Here is a 21,355-nt window from a genome sequence, read left to right as displayed (position 1 = left end):
ATTCAAAATAGTCAACAGGGTCGCAAGAAGCGTGTGGAAAAACCAAGGCGCAAAATAACTGCCCATGAACTGAGAAAAGTCAAGCGTGCAGCTGCCAAGATGCCACTTGCCACCAGTTTGGCCATATTTCAGAGCTGCAACATCACTGGAGTGCCCAAAAGCACAAGGTGTGCAATACTCAGAGACATGGCCAAGGTAAGAAAGGCTGAAAGACGACCACCACTGAACAAGACACAAGCTGAAACGTCAAGACTGGGCCAAGAAATATCTCAAGACTGATTATTTTAAGGTTTTATGGACTGATGAAATGAGAGTGAGTCTTGATGGGCCAGATGGATGGGCCCGTGGCTGGATTGGTAAAGGGCAGAGAGCTCCAGTCCGACTCAGACACCAGCAAGGTGGAGGTGGAGTACTGGTTTGGGCTGGTATCATCAAAGATGAGCTTGTGGGGCCTTTTCGGGTTGAGGATGGAGTCAAGCTCAACTCCCAGTCCTACTGCCAGTTTCTGGAAGACACCTTCTTCAAGCAGTGGTACAGGAAGAAGTCTGCATCCTTCAAGAAAAACATGATTTTCATGCAGGACAATGCTCCATCACACGCGTCCAAGTACTCCACAGCGTGGCTGGCAAGAAAGGGTATAAAAGAAGAAAAACTAATGACATGGCCACCTTGTTCACCTGATCTGAACCCCATTGAGAACCTGTGGTCCATCATCAAATGTGAGATTTACAAGGAGGGAAAACAGTACACCTCTCTGAACAGTGTCTGGGAGGCTGTGGTTGCTGCTGCACGCAATGTTGATGGTGAACAGATCAAAACACTGACAGAATCCATGGATGGCAGGCTTTTGAGTGTCCTTGCAAAGAAAGGTGGCTATATTGGTCGCTGATTTGTTTTTGTATGTCAGAAATGTATATTTGTGAATGTGGAGATGTTATATTGGCTTCACTGGTAAAAATAAATAATTGAAATGGGTATATATTTGTTTTTTGTTAAGTTGCCTAATATTTATGCACAGTAATAGTCACCTGCACACACAGATATCCCCCTAAAATAGCTAAAACTAAAAACAAACTAAAAACTACTTCCAAAAACATTCAGCTTAGATATTAATGAGTTTTTTGGGTTCATTGAGAACATGGTTGTTGTTCAATAATAAAATTATTCCTCAAAAATACAACTTGCCTAATAATTCTGCACTCCCTGTATCAGTTTGTCTCTGTTTACAGCAAGTTACCACACTCGCTCTTGCACTTATAGATAGAATTTAATTTATAATAACTGTGGATCTCCTCATTTATCGAGCATAAAATCAACACCTCAAACACAAATATGTCATACAGTATTTGAAATTGGGTTTCAAGATTTATTTAGATTTATTTTTACTAAAGAACACAGACGTATGACTCACAAGACAATCAGATTTAGAGCAAAAAATATATAACTGAATCTAACAAACCGTGCTTCTTCATTAGCTCAAGTTTCCTAACATACTCAATCTAATGAAAGGACTGAGGTATTTGTGTTTTTTATAAATTTATAGCTACACAGCGGTATGTACTTAGATCACACATGTGAAAGGCACTGCATTTGTACCCTCTGCAACAACAAATAAGAATTCTACTACAGCTAAATTTGGATATTTCCCCCACGAGGAGGTAAAATGACTTCATATTCAACATGGATTGAACATGTGTAAAAGACACTGTTTTACATATGTTTAAACTGTTTGCTCCCATCAAGTTGCTGTGGTGATTTAGTGTAGTCCTATGGGGATTTTGATTGCACTGACAAAAACGCACAGGCAGGAGATTTCTCATCAGAGGCGGAGACTGATCGTCTTCTGAAATACAAAAGACATTTTCATTTTAAAATGTACATAATTTTATATACATTTTACAATGTTTATAATGTCTCATGTTTGGATGATTTTTCTACATTAAAGCGCAGTACGTTGTCTGTTCCACGTCCTCAATAGTCTCCGGCAAACGCACATTGTACGTCTCAGGGAGCAAAGAAGCTGACAGTCCGGAGCCTAAAGCCACCAGGGAAAAAACAAAACTTGGCAGATTCACCCACACGTCTTCAAGGAGCATGATCAAGGGGGATACAGCCACACCTACACGGGCCATAAAGGAACAGTATCCCAATCCATTTTGCCTGAATTACAAAAAGAAGAAAAAATAAAACAAATGTTGTGCTCTGATTATCAGGCAGCAAAATAAAAGACAATGTGCATTTTACTGACCTCATTACTGTGGGATAAAGCTCCGTTGTGTACAGAAAAACGATTGTAAAAGAGCCCTCTGAAAACATCTTGCCCAAAGCTCCCACAGCTGTCCGAAGATCCCCCCTATCTGAAAAGAAAACACTATAATTCACCTTGTGTTCTAGTTAAGACTTTTCACTGAATTTATTAGAAGATTAAATACTACAAACGCATAAGGACATTTAATTTAGCTCATACAGATAATGGGGTCATCCCATATTCAACTAATTATAATGAGCTAAAAGTTCAACCTTCAGACTAAACACTGAACATCTTAGATGTTTTGTTTCTAATTTATTATGTCAGATATGGGGGTAATTACTAATTCAACAATCTACTGTTTAAAGAAAACCGTTTCACGGGAAGAACTACATTGAAGAGGAGCTAACATGGTTTACTTCAGACACTGGATGAACTGGGCTGCGCCAAGACTAGAACAATGAATTTTTATGAACTAGCAGCTTGAATCATGCAAAACTACTCCAGAACAAGAGTGAATTATGTGTAGTCTTTGTCAGTCTGGTCAAAGAATCATGGCTTGGTGCATGTGACAAATAATATAATACTAGAAAGTAAGCTAATAAACTAAAATGAATACATCTACACATTTGAATGGATCATATACCTGCATGGATAAACACACTGCTGAATATAAGCAGCCCAGTCAAAATGAGCATCCCGGCTTGATTCCACCTTCGACCTATTTTGTCTACGGTGAAAAAGACGAATCCTTTGGCTGGAATCTCTATGACACCATAGATGAACTGTGTGAGATAAATGTTCACACCAAATCCGCTGATATTCAAGCTGATCCCGTAATAAGCGAAGGCCACTCCAAACCTGCGAGCAAGACCAGACTTTTGTCATTTTAAAGTTAAACAGTTGCCCCAAAGAACAGTAGTTTCTCATTAGCTACCTGGTATCTGACATGGATAATAGTAAAACCATTGTTATCGAAATAGTGTTAGAGTTCAGCAAACATGATGTTGAATAACCTGTTCTTGGCAGTTTAATCTAGTCTAGTCTAGTTAAAAATTTGTTTAGACATGAGATTTGGGCCAATGTTTTCGACACAATTTTGCTGTTGACCTTTTGAAGGTTGCCTGGATGTCCTTGTTAGACTTTCCAGCAAAAGGTGGAGTAGGTAAGGAGGGGTGGGGGCACAGTGCTTCTGCCACTGAGCTAACCAACTAGGCTGAGGTTTAATAACTTCAAGAGCTGAATTGCTCAAAAACGAAGACTCCAGAAATAATTTAGATGTAGTGTTGTCTTTGGAATATATGTTCTCAATGTAGCTGTAAATTTCCTTAATACAAAATTATGGTGGTGATATTTTTTACTTTTTCTAAATGCACCTCAGAGAAGAAGAAAACAACATCAACATCTGGCTTTCTACAGTTCCGTTTTTGCCATCATAACGGCCAGTGGTTTTAACCTGGGGGATAATGCCACCATTTCAGCCAAGTTTACTGGTTGTAGCTAAGAGACACTGGTAAATATTTGTATAGCGCTTTACACTATACACGGTCATCCACCCATTCACACACACATTCACACACTGGTGATGGCAAGCTACAGTGTAGCCACAGCCACCCTGGGGCGCACTGACAGAGACGAGGCTGCCGGACACTGGCGCCACCGGGCCCGCTGACCACCACCAGAAGGCAACGGGTGAAGTGGCTTGCCCAAGGACACAGCGACCGAGACTGTCGGAGCCGGGGGCTCGAACCGGCAACCTTCCGATTACAAGACGAATGCCCAACTCTTGAGCCACGATCGCCCACATCGTGGGCAAGTGGGCCTTAACAATGCAAGGCCCTAACTGGGCATTGTTTTAATTTTTGGACTGAATAAACATACTGGTGCATCCCTATCATGGATATAGACAGCTGTCTCCAAATTTTAAAGGTGGATCTTCTAAGGTTGAAGATCAAATATGCATTTCTCGGTTATTAATAATTATTCAATGAACCTCCCAATCACGGACATGGACACCTTTGTCCACAGTTTTAACCATTAAATATGTACTAATGAGCAAATAGTTTATATACTTATGTATAATGTTTTAAATGTTCAAGATAAATACCACACAATGCCACTAAGTAGAGCGCGCCTTCTCATTTTGGGTGTCTTCACGAGGTCCAAATAGGAATACTTTCTGTTTTCATCTTCTACAAGTATTACTGTAGACAGAACCTGTAGAGTAAAAAGGAAACTTTATTCAGAGAAAGGAGCTGTGAAGTGTACAGTTCTGTCTTGAAGTTAGCTGATAATGAAAATGTTGTACCTCAGGTTTTAAGTCAGCCATGACATCCTCTCTGCCGTTAACTGTTGCACATCTACTCAGGTAAAAATGAGCGTCATCCGTTTTTCCATTACTCATCAGCCACCTGGCAGACTCAGGGAGCCACCTATGAGAAAGAGCAATGAGAAGGTTTAGAAGGTCTTTTAAATACTTTTAGAAAGACAGGAACTAGTTTTCCCTGCATGAAAACTGAATAATGATATTAATTTGTCTTTACCACCAACAGAGCATAGCTGGAAACAGTGGGGAGATTACAGCAGCAGTCAGGAATCTCCAATCATTGATCAAATAGGCCACTCCAGGTAGAATAACACAACCAACACTCCAGTCCAAGCTCATTAAAACAGCCACTGTAGTCCGATGCCTGATTTCCACCCATTCAAGACCTATGTGGAGGAATTTTATGTATTTTTTTTATTAATAATGACACATTGAGGTTACTGATAAAAATAAGGATTTTGAGCAAACCACACCTGTATGGGCATCATCTCAAAAAAATTTAATTGTGTCAGTGTGATGTTTCATTTATTTTTTGTTCGATGTGAATGACAGGCAACTCACAGAGGACGAAGGAGCTTATACTAATTCCAGAGAGTCCGAGTCCAGTACAAAATCTCATTGTGGCAAACATTAGGAAATTATAGGACAAAGCGGTCGCAATCCCAAAAATGAAACTTGCCATGTAAGACAACAGAAGTGTTTTTTTCCGGCCAAACCTGTAAAACAAATTTTTAAAAAATTACAGTCAAATAATCTACGGAACACTTAAATGAAAAAAAGCCTAGATTACAACTGTTAAGAACAATTTATTTTCTCCTAATTTTTGAAGTTGAATGTTTTTTTTAGCTCACTAAAATCAAAATAAATGTTAGACTTTTGAAAAAAAAATGGAAAAACAAAAAAAAAATCCTTTGCACTTGGAAAAATAACTAAAATAAAATAAAGGAGGGAAGTAAGGAAATAATATTTGTTTCAGTATTTCTTAATTTGGCAAAACCTTTATTACATACCAATGAGGTATTGATGGACATTTTTTATTAAGACTCTGGATGTCTACAAGACTGTGAGTCAACTGCTTTCAAAAAATTGTGTAATTTTAATTGTACTACCTGCAATGGCTATCCTAAATCTTGCCTTTGGCTTATACCAACCATGTAGTAATAATTAAAAAGACTAAAACTAAACATTTTCCAATAAGACAAACTAAACTGAAACAAAAAAAAAATCCTCTGTAGAAACTAACTGAAAATACATTGAATTAAAAACTAAATGTCAAAATGAAATAAAATAAAAATTAATGAGAAAATAAAAAAACGTTAAAATAATTCTGGTCCCATTGTCACAGATGTTAAAAAATGGCAGACCTAGCCATGCGGTCTGCCTTTTCAAACATTTGTGAATGAAGGGGGCATTCAGAAGACCTCTTTGATTTTGAGTGTGATGTAATGGGATGCCACTGTTGCAACAAGTCAGCCGTGAAGTGACCACACACCACACAAGGTTCCAGAGCACCAAGTGCTGAGGGCCATAGCACATGAAAAAAAGGGACACTATTGATAGAAGAACTGCAGAGATCCAAACTTTCTCCAGCATCAACCTGGAGCTGGAACTTTACGGCTTTGCCTTTTGGGCAGTTCCTGTATGGGTAATGTTTGGGTGGGCTTAATGCCTTGTCAGTATAGTGTACTTTTACATAATTGAAATATTTCTTATAAAGAAAAAAGTGAAATCCCTCTGACCTGAAGTATTTCAAAAAAGGTTGTTTTAAATATAAACAGTACTCTAGATAAAGGACCTTAGTGATGTTCTCCACTGTTCTGTCTTTGAGGCCTCTATGGAAGCATCCAAACTCACCTAATAGAGGGGCTTACTCCACCCTACTTGCAAAGTACCTGTGAATGATTACTTTTGGCAATACAATTTTGTTCTTTGCTATCTAGGGCTCATCATAATATTTGGCAATGCACACCCAGATCAATACAGACTTGTCACCATAGTTGTACAAAAAAATGTTAAGCATAGTTGATTTTATTATTCAGTGTGTTTGTGCTCGATTTTAAAGGTGATGACATGGACTCACCTGTCACTAAGGAAGCCAAATATTCCTGATCCTAACATGACCCCCACAAAGAATATGGTGGCCGTGGCTCTGTTCATTTTTTTCTTGTCACAAACCAGATCCCACTATAAAGGGAACAGAGACAAAAGGAAAACATAGGCTAATTCACAACTGGTATTAATTTCCTGCTTGTTAAATGGAAATATTGATCCTCACCTCTGTAGCCAGAGTAGATCTGAAGATGGTGGTGTCATATATCCAACCATTCTGGCATGGCATTGTGGGTATGTAGGTTAAGTTGGAAGAGTTTGACAGCAGTTGGTACTGAGGCTCTGCAAACATCTGACAGGAGCTCAAACTCCCATCCTGCTCAAAAGGGATATTAACATTGAGCCTCTCTTCCAAAGATAAATTCCTGAAAACACCTCCATTATTCTGAGACCTGATATCACAGTGGTGAGAGGGAATAAATGTAATAAAATTATTCAGCAGGAAGTTAAATGGTAAAGTCAGCCGTGGAATTATTAACAAGAGGAATGTTCTTAGTTGGAATCTTCCAAAACCATTGATCTCTGCCAGCACATTGTCAAACCTCATCTTGGAAAACAAAAGAGACACAAACTAGAGAATAACCTGAAGCAAATACCTTCAGGAGCACAAAATAGATTTTCATAGTGAGCCACAAGCCGCTTTTATTCCATTAAGCGTTCTTGGTTAACGGTCAGCTGATGTTCAATGTGTTAATTTGTTGTTAGGCAGTATGAACAAAATAAACTGAACTCAGTGAACCGTAGAAGTAAATAAATAATTTTCCAAGAAAGCTGTAACTTTAGTGATAAAGTACCAAGGTCCAAAGTTTAAACAAATGTGTATTGGCTGAGTTTAATACAAGAAATTTCCAGTGGGGAAAAAGTCATTCTTTTTTTCCCTTTTTGTCAATACCTGTAACATCTTTATGTCTGTTGATCTAGCTTTTAAGAACATTTCTATTTTTTAACCAGAATTTAAAGTTAAGAAGTGAATTTGTTTGGGTCAAGGAGAAAAAATGATGTGGAGCACATTCTTTGCACAATAGCTCTAAAATTAGAAACATGCTGTCTCAGAGTGACCCTGAAAAACTAGTTCATACATTTGTTACTTCTAGACGGGACTACTGTAATTTGTTATTATCAGGATGTCCTGATAAACACTTCAGTTGATCCAAACTGAAGGAAGAGTACTGACAGGGGCTAGAAAGAGAAAGCATATTTTTGCTATATTGATATTGAATCATTGGCTCCCTGTTAAATCCAGAATTGAATTTAAAATCCTCCTCCTCACATACAAGGTCTTGAAGAATCTTGCCCCATCACATCTTAATGACCTTATGGTACTGTTTCACCCCATTAGACTGCAGGCTTACTTGTGGTTCCTACAGTATTTAAAAGTAGAGTGGGAGGCAGAGCCTTCAGTTTTCAGGCCCCTCTTCTATGGAACCAGCTTCCAGTTTGGATTCGGGAGACAGACACTATCTCCACTTTTAAAATTAGGCTTAAAACTTTCCTTTTTGCTAAAACATTTAGTCGGGGCTGGATCAGATGACCCTGGATCCTCCCTTAGTTTCGGTAGAATAGGTCTAGGCTGCTGGGAGATTCCCATGATGAAGTGTTTCTTCTTCACTCACCTTTTTTACTGTGTTATATGCCACTCTGCATTTAATCATGAATTATTATTAATCTCTGCCTTCCTCCCACAGCATGCCTTATTTCCTGTCTTAATTGACTCAAGAGTTTTTCCTTCCTACTGTTACCAAATCGCTTGCTCATCAACAGGGGGTCATATGATTATTGGGGTTTTTCTCTCTTTTCTTTGTATTATTGTAGGGTCTTTACTTTACAGTATAAGGTGCCTTGAGGCAACTGTTGTTGTGATTTGGCGTGATATAAATAAATCTATATTGAACTGAATTAACAGAGAATGAAACAAAATGGGTCTGCAGACCAGAGGGTCTGCAGATGGAAATTAGCCCAAGGCTATAATCTGGCATATTTACATTTGTTAAAATGTTCATTAATATGTATTGCCCCTCTTTCTAAAAAATAAATAAATAAAATAAATGAAGCCAACATCCAAGGAAAAGCCTTGAAATGTCCTTCAAGAAGCCTGGAGAACTATTCCTGAAGATTATTGAAAAATATTACAAGAGAAGATGCCTAAGAGACCTCTTAATTTAATGTGAACAGAGATATATGAAACAAAAGCTCATTAATGTTTCAGTCATTTATTGAGACAGTTTAATTACCAACTATTACCTACTATATAATTTTATATCCACAAATCATATTTTTCCTAAATGATATAAAGCCAAACTAGAATTTTCATTTTAAAAAAACCCTCAAATCTGTATTATTTAATGCCTTGTATTTTTGTTTTTTTGTTTTTTTAATTAGCTCATATTTTTACAAATTGACAGATACCAGGGCTTGTATATAGCTTTGGGTTTTACTGTAATTGGCTGAATACATACATTCCCTAACCCTTCTCAACAAACTCACAGAAGGTCTAAAATTACATATACACTTTTGACAAAACTTGATACAGAGCTGACATTTTGTTTGTTTCCAGCTGCTTGTAGGCCTCTTTCTTCTAGACTGATAAATTATTCAGCAACTCAATCAGTGAAAATTGCCCAAATGACACTTGCACACATATACAGACATGAAGTCATGTTATTAATTATAATGAGAATGACTGGTTACAATCTAAGGCCAACTGACAATGAATAGTTTGTGATAATGCAAATTACTTGTGACATACAGATCATTCTCAGGCATGTAGGCATTTGTAGCAGTGCACCTATCATGACCTAATATGCTTATGTACAGACTTTACCCACCTGGAGAGTCTTCTTCAGTTATGTGAATGACCTGACAAAAAGCTGTATTACGTAGAAACTATAATTCTAACAAGTCTGGTGTAACATATAGCATACAAGTAGAACAGAGTTAAGGCTGCTTTGAAATGTGCTTCATTCTTTTTAGAAATAAACAATGGAAATGTATGCCATTTTTACAAGGTTATTGCATGTATCTAAAAAGTGTGAAAAAATGATGTAATAGCACTGATATAATAAACGAAACTAGACTAGACATGAATTAAAATTACTATGAAATGATGCTGTGTACTAACACATAATTTTTTCTCTATTCTTTGTTAGTTTGTTCACATCAACTTATATACTGTTTGTGTATTGAGCTGGATATTGCGATAGCTGCACGACTTCCAAAACACACATGACCTGAAAAATGGCCTAATATTAGAATATATTTAGACAACCAGTAAAGCTAAACAGAAGCAAAAACAAAACAAAAATATAATAATAATAATAATAATAATAACAACAACAACAACAACAACAACAACAATAATAATAATAATAATAATAGAAAACTAAAAATAATAGTTCTTAATTTCATCAAAGGTGCTTGAAAGGATCATATAACTAGATGGATAAACATGCTGCAGAACATGAACATCCCAGTCACCAGGAACAACCTGCCTCGAGTCCATCTTCAACCTATTTTGTCAGTAAGATGGTCAAAAACTGCTGCTCCAACCATGACCCCAATGAAGACAATGGTAGCTGTGTTTTTCTGTTAGTTTTTGTCTTATCACAAACCAGATCCCACTATGAAGGGAGGATGGCCGAAAGAAGAACTTTAGCTGATTTAGGACTGGTATTCATTTCCTGCTTTTTAAATGGAAATATTGAATCTCACCTCTGTAGCCAGAGTAGATTTGAAGGTGGTGGAAAACAATAACTTGTGTGCACCTAACAGGCCAAACATTTACTTTATACTGAGGATGGTAGGATGGAAATTTCCTAATTTAAAAAAAAAAGCATGCATGGAAAGTGGAAGTCAATAAAGCATGGAAGTAAATAAACTCAATAAAGTAAAGTAAGCATCACCATCGATTCACTATCAATACCAGCCTATCTTTTCATTTGCTAATGAAATGTGTTGTATACAGTGAAACATGACAAGACTAGTGAATGACAAGTGAATAATAGTGGTGTTAACATTACGTTTATTGACACTTGTTGAGCATTTCAACAATGATGATCTTTGAAGTTGTAACATGGTAACTTTACTATTTAAAAATCAGTTAAGATCCAATCATTATAAGTCTTATTATTGATGACTGTGTTTTTCTTATTGAATCTCCTTCCTTGGTGACTGTCTCCTGCAATATAAATAAGACTTCAGTTAGTCATTTGACCTTACATGCAGCAATATAAATAAGACTTCAGTTAGTCATTTGACCTTACATGCAGACATCAGGACATAGAATGTAATGTGTATTTTGGACTTTGATAAACAGTAAACTGCAGTTTACTGGATTATTGTTTCGTGGGGAGTTTCTGTGAATGGTTAATCTTTTAGCTTTAGTTTGGATACTGAATTGCATGCTGTGATGCTTTAACACTCTCTTCTCTTTACCTTGGTTTCTCAATATCTTCGATGAACTCTGGCAGTCGGGTGTTTAATGTTTCGGGCAGAAGTGAAGCAACTAAACCAGTTCCAACTGCCACTGCACAGTAAGTGGCTGCAGGGAGGAGATGCCACAGATCTTCCAATAGTACAATGAGTGGAGAAATGGACACGCCAAGTCGTGCAAGAAATGAGGTGTAGCCTAAGCCATTTTGTCTAAAAAGATCAAACCACTGAGGTTAATATAAACCTTTCATATGAATAATCAAAGCAAGGCAGAAGAACGTTTTTTGTGGACTAACCGTACGACCGTAGGGTAAAGCTCAGTTGTGTAAAGATACATGATAGTGAACGAGGCCTCTGACATAGATTTTCCAAGAACTGCCACAACAGTACGAACAGTCCATTTATCTAAGGAGAACAGGAGAGAGAAAATTTTCAGGTGAGAGAACACATCCACCCAAGACCAATGCTCTATCTTTTAATTTCTAAAGATTGATCCTGCTTACCACCGGAAATGAACGCATACATTCATATCAACTCTCGGTGGCAGAAATAAACCGCTAAATGTACGAGAAATGAAAGAGAAATGACCTTTTGGAACAAAGATGTTGATGAAGAGACAGAGACCAGTTAATAGCATGGAACCCATCTGGCCATGCTTTCTCCCAACTTTCTCCAGGAAGTAATAGACGCCAATCTTCATGGGCATTTCAATGGATGCAAATAGGTATGGGTTCAGTCCAAATCCTGTGATATTCAGAGTTATTCCATAGTATGTAAATGCAACGCCAAACCTAGAAAAGAGGGAGAAGAAACACTTAAACTTAGGCTGATAAATAAAGGGGTAAATACAAATTTCCTCAAAGAAACCCCAAACATGATTGCAACTCTCATTTAAATATTTTTTTAAAATATTTTTTACACTGTATGCTAGAACAAAATCAAAAGCTGTGTAAATTTCCCAGTGTCAAAAATGATAGCTATAAAAATAACAATTGCTTTATTTCCGTAAGATAGCTCAAAGGCTTTAACATCTTTGTCCCAAGTACAATTTGCCCCATTTGTCTATTTAATAATCCACCCATAACTGTCACTTAAGATAGCAAAAATACACACACAAACACACACACAGAGAAAAGTCAGTTAACTCTTTTTAAAGTGCGTTTGGTAGAAAATGCACACATATGATGAATATCTGGAAGAAATCAATTTGCCTTTTCCCAAAAAGCTGAACTATCTCCTAACTCCAAACCATTATACCGAAACTTACCATAGCATTCCTGAGTATATAGCAAGTTTTCTAATATTTGGGGTTCTGAAAAGATCTACAAAAGTGTACTTCTTAGCGCCATGTTCAGTTTCTGCACATTCCAGTAATGTCTGTGAGAAAGTCAGGGAAACATAATGTGAATGTTCATTTACAAAGCCCCCTTTTTGTCTTATTTTACAGTAAGACTGTCGGCTAATAAAAAAAACCCCAAAAACATTTTGAGATGTACCGCTGGTGTGATGGTGGCCATGCACTTGGATCTGTTGTTCATCTTGGCACATTTCATTATGTAATGATGAGCAGCATCTGTCTTTCCTTTGGCTACAAGCCACCTAGCAGACTCTGGAAGCCACCTAAATCAACAAACATGGTGAGTTTAGCATCTGATCAAAATCCAATGAGATTAAGGATACTTTGCAAAGTCGGCAAATAAAACTTAAATACCTCCAAGCAATGATAGACAGAATCAGGGGGGAGGTAACTGCTAGAATCAGCTTCCTCCACTCGTTTACAAAATATGCAGTGCCAACCAGGATCCAGTTCCCAATTGTCCAGTCCAGGCTTATGATCACACCAGAAAAAGTCCTGTGTTCAATGCTAAACCATTCAACATCTGCAGAAACATTAGCACAAGTATATAAAAAAATTTTTTATAAAACAAATTGTGCAAATTCTTGAAAGAGAAACAGAATATGCCTGTAAACATGAACCAGGCTATAATGTCTCAGTCATAGGTTAGCACAGCTTTAACAATATCCTGCTTACTCAAAACAATGGCCATGATGCTTATTCCTGCGAGTGACATGCCCGTAAAAAATCTCAAGATGACAAACATTACATACGAGGTGGAGAATGCACTCAGCACTGCAAATATCAAGGATGCCAGATAAGACACGAGCAGAAGAGGACGTCGCCCAAACCTGGTCATGGACAGAAAAAGCATGAAGTAATGACTGTGCTCACAGCTGTGGGGTAAACCTCTCACATGTATATATTTTAGTGCTGTCGGTGTTAATCTCGTTAAAATGATGTTAGCGCCATAACCGCATTAACGCAGCAAATCTCCTTTAGCGAGTTAGCACGGATCGCCCCGTGCGTGGGGCAGCACGGCGCCGTTAACGCTGACAGCACTAATATATTTATAATTCGCAAGACGGTTTAATTTTGCAACACTTCAACATCTCTCTTATTGATCTTATTGTTATTTTTTTTTCAGTTATATACATATATGTCTGTATCCAAGTTGGCATTGGTAATGGTACTGGTAGAGATTGAAACAAGTCAGACCTGGAAAATAAAAATAAAATAATACATTTCTGGTCATTTTGTCGAATATACTAGTACATTAAAAAAACTGGAATATTATGGAATATAATTTCATTTAAAGCAGTAAAATTTTTGAATTAAATCAACCATGTTCTATATCCATTACAGGTGATGTGAAATATTTCAAGTCTTCCTCTTTTCTTTATTTTTTTTGTTATGTGTGATATTATCAGTGTTGGGAAGGTTACTTTAAAAATGTATTCCACTACAGATTACAGAATACATGCCCCAAAATGTATTTTGTAAGGTATTCCGTTACGTTATTCAATGAGAGTAATGTATTCTGAATACTTTGGATTACTTAATATATTATCATGCTTTTTACAACTACACTAATGTACTATTGCTGTGTGATTTATTGCTTTTACTGAAGGTTATTCGTCATAGCAATGCCAACTAGATTTTTAAATCTTAATATAAAATGAGTAACAGGGTTGATATTAGGTAAGGCTGCACTTTTTTCAGTGATCCCATATAGAAAACTATCCGGCGCGTATATAAAACAGGTCTGCAGTGTTGGGGAGTAACGGAATACATTTACCGCAGTTACATATTTAAAATACAAAATACGAGTAACTGTATTCCGTTACAGTTACCGTTTAAAAAGGTGGTATTCAGAATACAGTTACTTTGTTGAAATAAAGGGATTACACGGCGGTACTTTCCTGTTTCATATGTTAGGCTATGCTCTCTCTATTTTTGGTAATTCCACGCCGGTGTAAACCCAAACAAAACACGCATTAAGAGGCTCAAATGCCTGTGTCTCAATCTCACATCTCATAATGACGTGAAGAAATATTTTTTAAAATGATTTAATATGAAGGCAATAGGCAGAGTCTTACAGGCATCGCCCTAAAGAATGTAGCCTCCTGGGCAGCTAGTCCGTGCTGCAGGGAGAATGGACTGCCGTACCCGTTATGTGTCTGTGAGCGAGGGAGGGAGAAAAAGGAGAGTGGAAAAGTACAAGTTGTTATCGAGCAGAAACGGGAGCTGGAAGCATGTAAATATAATAATAACCCCTGCAGCCAAGAAGAGTGCCTGACGAGCCCAGTTGTAAGTAAGCTATTAAGACGACTGTACACCGTGTTCGTGTTTTCCTCTGAAACAACAAGTTCCGCTGGAGCCTTTCAACGCCTCTCTCTGTCTCTGCTAGCAAAGTTGACCCAGACAACGAAGTAAAGCTAGTTTTCGGCTACGAGCCCGACACGGAACCGGATGTATTAGCCAGAGGTCCCTTTACGGTTTTACACCTCTACGGTGCCTTAATCATCAAAATTATCGCAAAAAATGATTTAAAATATTTCACAATGTAGAGTGTATATGAGAAGAACTAGTATTTTTGACCATTTAACCCTTACCTGTCACTGAGAAACCCAAAAACTGGGGATCCAACCATAACACCAATAAAGAAAATGGTTGCAGTTGCCTTGTTCATACCTTTTCTGCTGCACACGAGATCCCACTGCAAATAATCGTTAAAATATTACAATATGTGATTTTACAGTTACGTCTTCTGGAAAATAAACAATAATTAAATGAATGATGCCTGGGGAAATTACATTTAGCTAGTTGGATTATTTTCTGTAGATAATAAAATGGATAGAAAATTATATCCTTAATGTTAGCAAAAGAAAATTTGTTCTTTAAAAAAAAAAATCCAAATGACTGTGTAAAATGTCTCTGTTCAACATAACTAATTCTCACTTACCTCTGTTGCCAAAGTAGACTTGAAAGTGCTTTTGTCATATACCCATCCATTTTGACACTGAACAGTAAATGAGCCTTTGCTGCTGTTTGAACCTAACAGATATTCATATTGGGGCTCTGAAAACATCTGACAGGAGCTTGGAGTCCCATCCCGCTCTGCTGGAATACCAACGGCTAATTTCTGATCTAAAGTTAAATTTCCAAAGACAGCTCCAGTATCCAAAGCATCGATGTTGCAGTGATGCGAAGGAACAGCTGCCATGAAATTATTCAGCAGAAAGTGACATGGCAAAGTAATTCGAGACAGGATCTGAATCAAGACTAGAGCAATTTGGAATTTTCCAAATCCATTAATTTCTGCAAGAATGCTGTCAAATTTCATTTTGCTGTGCTTCCTGTATCTCCGGGAGGACAAATGCTCTAAAAGTCAAGTGAAGTAGAGTATCACTCACTATAAAAGACACATTCACCAGCACAATGTTAATAATTAAAATGAATACCAAAAACATGTATTAATAATGTAACTTAACTGTACCCAGTACGATACAGTTACTCAGTCAAACACTGGCTTTGCTTTGATCAGTTGTAAGGCTGATATGTTTATTCAAATGCTATAATAGTCAGGATTTATAATTGAAAATTAGCACTCACAGTAGAGAAAGCAAGAATGTGATCTAAAATTGATCTCAGTTCTCAAGAAAGCACTCTTATCCCACAATGCAGCTGCAGTGCAATATGCAAAGGAATCAGATGGTTTTGTAATGTTTTATTTTACAATGGTAGTAAGTTCTAAGATATCAGCTCTGGCAGGGCTTAAATTTTATAACAAACACATCACACCCACAGGCAACTTAATATTTTAGCACCATATTATGTACACAGCCCAAAGAAATATACAGTCACACAGGATTTCTTCATGTAGCAACTGCACCAAGATAAAACCAGCCACAAAAATGAGATCAACTATAGGAAGATTAAACCGATCTGCTACAATCTGCACAATAAAAACTTGGATGAGAACATAACAAATAAAAACATCTCTGAAAATTTGGCAGCCAAAAGCAAGAGCTCCCTTTACAGCAGAACCAACCTAATTACAACATTTTTCAATACAACAGCTGAAGACCATTGCCACACACCTGCTGCTGATCAGCCTCGTCGGGGGAGCTATTTAAGGAAGACACGGCATGGGAGTCAGGGGAACGCATGGGGATTGTTTGTGTGAATATTTACTGCACTGTAAATAAATGCACTGTTCACCACATGGAGTCCAGCATTTAGGTCCTCCTTTCCCCACATCCCCACGGTCTGCCAGCGCTAACCGTGACACCAAGTGACACATAAGACTTCAGTGTTTGTGTTTTAATGGAGACAAGAAACAAAGAGTATGCTGAGTAGCACAAAAATGAACCATAAGTGAGTGTGACGCATTTCTAGGAAAACATTTTTTTTTCCTCTACATACCACCGAAGTGGATTTTAAAAGAGGGTTCAATAAAATTATTGTATTAACTGCTTAGAAATTACTGACAGTTTTATATTCTGTAAAGAATTTTCAGTATCCAAGTAATTTATATTACAGTAGTTTGTCCAATTTGTTTGATCCTCCCAAAATGGGGACTACATATAAAAATGTCGGTAACCCCTTTTCCTGCTGCCCCATATTTTTTTAATTATTATTATTATTTTTTTTAGAAAGAAGAGGCTTTCTCCTGGCAACCCTTCAAAAACATTTAACATGATAACTTCACAGGGCTGCATAGCTTTGTGTTAAAACTCTTTTTTCCCCACCTGACAGTATAAATGGAGAAACTGTCACATGACTGTATAAATAAACAAAAAATAAGCACAAAAAAGATACTGTGATACCTGACTTGCTTTCCAACAGAGTTTAAGATCTTAATATGTTTTTTTACTTCTAATAATAAACACTGTTTTCTTAAAGATTAACCGAATGATGCGTTATCCCTTTTTACTTTACTTCAGCAAACCACACTTTCAAAACTAGATTGAATTCCATTTACGGTCATCCCCTCAAAGAGAACAGCAGTCTTACATAACCGGTTTACCATTCTGCTGAGATTATTATTATATTAACCCTAATTAAAGGTACATTATGATGAGCAAATCACCATAAATGTATAGGTATTTTAAAACACTATGTAGTATATATCTGCTCGAATCTGAATATAAGAGTCTGTTACTATTATTGCAGTTAGTTTCTTTCAAGTGGTGAATTATTTTAATTATATAATTAATCAAAACCAAACACAGATACTAAATTCAAAGCTTGTTTCAAATGAATCTAAAAATATTTTGAAGCTTCTCAATTGACATGTTCATTATGTCACCTCACTGCCCCTGCATCAACTGAACTGTGTAGGTGGCACATGGGGATGGGTTAGGAACACCTCTTCTTCTCCCTCTTTAAATACAGCTGCATACATGAATGACCAAGGCTACATATGAGCAGTTAGTGGGATAACACTCAGGATCATTTTTTTTAACAGACAGGATGTGAAGATGCCTGTGCTGGATATCAAGTGCAAAGATGTATAATGTAAGTACCTGATGTTTGGAAAATTATTTTCTTTTAGGGTCTCTTACAGATGTTTAACTCTTTCTGATTTGATTTCATTAATTTCATTTTTAGCTTTGACTTTAATTAACATCTCTATTGATAACAATACAAAAAGTGTAATTTATTATCATGTCATGAAGTGTTTTACCCTTTGCTTGAATTTCTGTGCTTTTCTGCACCAGAAACTGCTCGAGAAACCTGGTTTCCTAAATTCAGTGGCATGAGTTTAAAATATATATGTGACTTAATAAATATATATTTTCACGTTGATTTTGATTTTTGTGGGTTCTGTGGGTTTGTTCTGCCATGAGGCCACTGAAATGCGCAATAAAACTTTGTGTGCAGAGACTGCTGAAAATGTGTCCACATGTTTCTTATGGTTGAGCTTAAACTGTCTAATTATGTAAGAACATGGAAACATCTAATCCGCTAGAGCTCAGTTCTCATTTGGGTTGCCCTTCAGAACAAGAGTTCACTCCTTTGTCAAGGATGCTGACTCTCTGTTTCCATGGCAATAAGTCAACAGACTGAGGTTACTGCCATACTTGGAAAAAGAAACCCCTGCTGCAGCACAGTCAGATTTGCTGGTGGTAGAGTGGAACCAAGGGTGAAGATAAGCCGGTGGCATGCGACAGTGTTTGTACAAAACGTGGCTAGTGTGCAAGAGGTCTTTCAGTTTTAGTAATCCCACAGCTGCATATGTGGTCAGAGGATTACGTCCACTCATTATGAGCATGAATGTTGTAATAATTTGGGGCTTTTAATGATTTCTTTGAATTGTTCTAGCTCGATATTTGACCAGTCGTATTTGCAGAGCCAGCTTTCAATCATGGACAAGAAAGGGAGTTTAAAGTGGGAAAGCCATTGCAGACCCTAATGTTATAGCTTTATCATTCCAAGGCTCCAGTTTTCATGTAAGTTGATTTAAGGTGAAGTTGAAGAAATTGCAAGTATTTATTCTTCATTGTTTCATCCACTTTATGCAATGCACCATTACCACAGGCAGCAAAACAGTCCCAGAGCTTGATGATACCACCACCATGCCTGAAAGCTCGTACAGTGTTCTTAGGTTTGAAAGCCTCACCTTTACTCCTCCAATTATTCCTCCTGTCAGTGTGAACAAATAGCTCAATCTTTGTCTCATTGGATCATAAAGCTTTTATCCAGAAGGCCTCTGGCTCATCCAGGTGGGCTGCTAAAATAAATCTCAGTTGAGATTGAAGGTGTTGATTTTGGGACAGGTTGTGTTTCTTGGTTGGCACACTCTCAGTCCATGGCGATGTAAAACATGTGAACAGTGACACTGGTGTTCCAGCAGTTTCCAGTTCATGGCACACTTGAGTCTTGATTGTTGCTAGGTTTTTCCTGAACATCCGAATCAATTCCCTCTCATCTGATGGTGACAGTTAGGGTCCTCTTAGAGAAGCTGGCAAAGTGTAGACACATCTGAATAATTGGTACTAATGTACAACTGTTTGAAGTAGCTAAAATCCCTTCTTAGACCTTCACTGAATTCCTGCTTGCAGCTTTTATGCTGGCAAAGAGAAACTACAAGTTGTCATCAATCTTGATGACTGCTGAGAATTTAGGAGGCCATGGTCATGTCAAGGTTAAAAGCAGATTTAAATGAGTATATGTTTATATTTGAGCCTGTATGAATTGGAGAAAAAACAAAATAAATTCAAGCTTGTGCACCCAATTTTGTGTTTTTTAAATAATTGCTTTAAACTTACAAAGTAAGTAAGTTTAAAGTTTAAGTAAGTTTAAAGCAATGATTAGTGTATGTGTACTGTATCTGAGAACTAAACTAAACTCTGATAGAACCAATTGTGGATGGATGGATGGTGCAGGTCCATCCATCTGTCTGTCCATTTTCTGCTGAGTCATGGAGGCGGCTGTTTAAACAGAGATACCCAGACCTCCCTTCTCCAGAGTCACCTCCCTTAGCTCATCGAGTCGGTCACAGAGGTGTTCCCAAGCCATTTGAGAAACATAATTTCCAGCATGTTTTGGGGCCTCCTCCAGAATTTCCATTTGTACTTACTAGCAACCACAAGCAATAAAATGTTATAGTAAACAGAAGAAACGATAAAGGTCCCCCCTAACACGTACAAATGCCCAAGAAAAAGTAATAATTAATGACAGTAGTGAATCATCAATTTTCAGCTTGTATTGTCTTTATAGCAGAGGGTGTACCTAAAATATGTCTAAAGCAATTCAAAGCTAATCAACTGAAAAATCAAAAGATATGATCTTTGTCACATCACTGTAAAAATGAGCTAAAGTTTAAACACTGTATACAAACACAATTCAAACACAGCTGCGGGTTAATGTCATTGTCATTATCATATCAGGTAATAGACTTACCTGGCCTCTTAGCCAGCTCCAAAAGACTTTGAGTCGGACATTTAATATCTTTTGATACTGATGTTTTTTTTAGTTATGACTTGATCATTTCTACACAGCTGCTATCAAACCAAAATATACATTTATTTAAAATCAAAAGTGTAGAGTAGTATTTGAAAAACAAACAAGCAAAGAACCCACAAAACCAAAAAAGATGAAAGAGTTAATTCTTTTTGGAGACTATATAATTTTTTCTCTGGTGTCATCCTCGGGTCATTATGGTAATATTAACTGACTGATGTAAGATTTACTGACCTTATCCTCCTGGGAGAACCTTCTCTTGTACTAAGCAAGACATTTATCTCCTCTAACACCATATTTTAATAGAGGCAAAAACTCTGGTTTTCCCAGTCCACTTAAATGTACATAAACAAAGTGGTACTCTATAGAAAGAGCGTGTTTCCAAGACCTATTAGGAGGTGTATGTGTTTGGTTGCTTTTTAGAAAATATGGCTTCAACAAAACATGTCTTTGGTTTTCATATAAACTCTTCCTGTGTATAAGAGAAAGTTGGGTTCCTTATAGTGACATATATGGTAACGAGATTATTATAGATGAACCTGGGTGTTTTTTGTTTGTTTGTTTGTTTTAGATGAACACTCCACTTACTGTATGCATAGTGTACAGCGTGGGACTACACAGTGTGAAGTTTCTACAGCTCGTACTGACTTTAATTTGGATGTTGAGTCACAGTGTTAGAGTGCCACCTCTTGGTGAATGTCAGGAAATGTTTTAATTTACAATAAAAGATTTATATTGTCAGTAAAAAACTATTTTTAGTGCTCCCTCCTGCTCTACAAACAGCTCTCCCCCTGTCTGAGCCCTGCTCTGACTGTCTTTTACAGCTGTTTTGAAAAGGACAGATTTTTCTTCATAGTCATTTTCTCAGTTGTGATATAACAACTGATTACCAAAAAACAAGCTAAGAAACAAACAAAAAAAGCATGTGACAAAATAA

At 37.2% G+C, this 21,355-nt stretch overlaps 2 protein-coding genes across 2 annotated transcripts; both read right to left on the bottom strand.

Annotated features, from left to right (window-relative positions):
• Positions 1-1,767: 1,767 nt before the first annotated feature.
• LOC146667998 (solute carrier family 22 member 7-like) lies at positions 1,768-7,230 on the bottom strand. The gene is made up of 10 exons (XM_085408565.1): positions 6,850-7,230; positions 6,655-6,758; positions 5,136-5,290; positions 4,792-4,960; positions 4,557-4,680; positions 4,356-4,465; positions 2,895-3,109; positions 2,249-2,357; positions 1,939-2,160; positions 1,768-1,843 (listed from the first exon to the last, which is right to left on the bottom strand). The coding sequence occupies exons 1-10, from the start codon at positions 7,228-7,230 to the stop codon at positions 1,768-1,770; spliced, it is 1,665 nt and encodes a 554-aa protein (XP_085264691.1).
• Positions 7,231-10,826: 3,596 nt separating this feature from the next.
• LOC146667997 (solute carrier family 22 member 7-like) lies at positions 10,827-15,793 on the bottom strand. The gene is made up of 10 exons (XM_085408564.1): positions 15,413-15,793; positions 15,063-15,166; positions 13,144-13,298; positions 12,823-12,991; positions 12,608-12,731; positions 12,379-12,488; positions 11,700-11,902; positions 11,408-11,516; positions 11,115-11,321; positions 10,827-10,857 (listed from the first exon to the last, which is right to left on the bottom strand). Exons 1-10 carry the CDS (start codon positions 15,791-15,793, stop codon positions 10,827-10,829), a joined length of 1,593 nt encoding a protein of 530 aa, XP_085264690.1.
• Between the last annotated feature and the right edge of the window lie 5,562 nt (positions 15,794-21,355).

The sequence above is a fragment of the Rhamphochromis longiceps genome, linkage group LG6 (genome assembly GCF_057381845.1).
Source record: "Rhamphochromis longiceps isolate RC_006_pf linkage group LG6, R_longiceps_female_GT1.1, whole genome shotgun sequence".
Lineage (NCBI taxonomy): Eukaryota > Metazoa > Chordata > Actinopteri > Cichliformes > Cichlidae > Rhamphochromis > Rhamphochromis longiceps.
Note: the sequence above shows the minus strand (reverse complement) of the source record. Positions and strands in the feature narration are given on the sequence as shown.

Coding starts and splice junctions, on each gene's coding strand:
- LOC146667997 (XM_085408564.1), bottom strand. CDS start 15,793: ATGAAATTTGACAGCATTCTTGCAGAAATTAATGGATTTGGAAAATTC. Junction 13,299..15,062: donor TTTGGGTTTCTCAGTGACAG/GTAAGGGTTAAA, acceptor GTCCATGACCAG/GTTTGGGCGACGTCCTCTTC. Junction 11,903..12,378: donor ATATACTCAGGAATGCTATG/GTAAGTTTCGGT, acceptor CCTCTTTTCTAG/GTTTGGCGTTGCATTTACAT.
- LOC146667998 (XM_085408565.1), bottom strand. CDS start 7,230: ATGAGGTTTGACAATGTGCTGGCAGAGATCAATGGTTTTGGAAGATTC. Junction 6,759..6,849: donor GATCTACTCTGGCTACAGAG/GTGAGGATCAAT, acceptor TTCCCTTTATAG/TGGGATCTGGTTTGTGACAA. Junction 4,681..4,791: donor CCAGCTATGCTCTGTTGGTG/GTAAAGACAAAT, acceptor TCTTTCTCATAG/GTGGCTCCCTGAGTCTGCCA.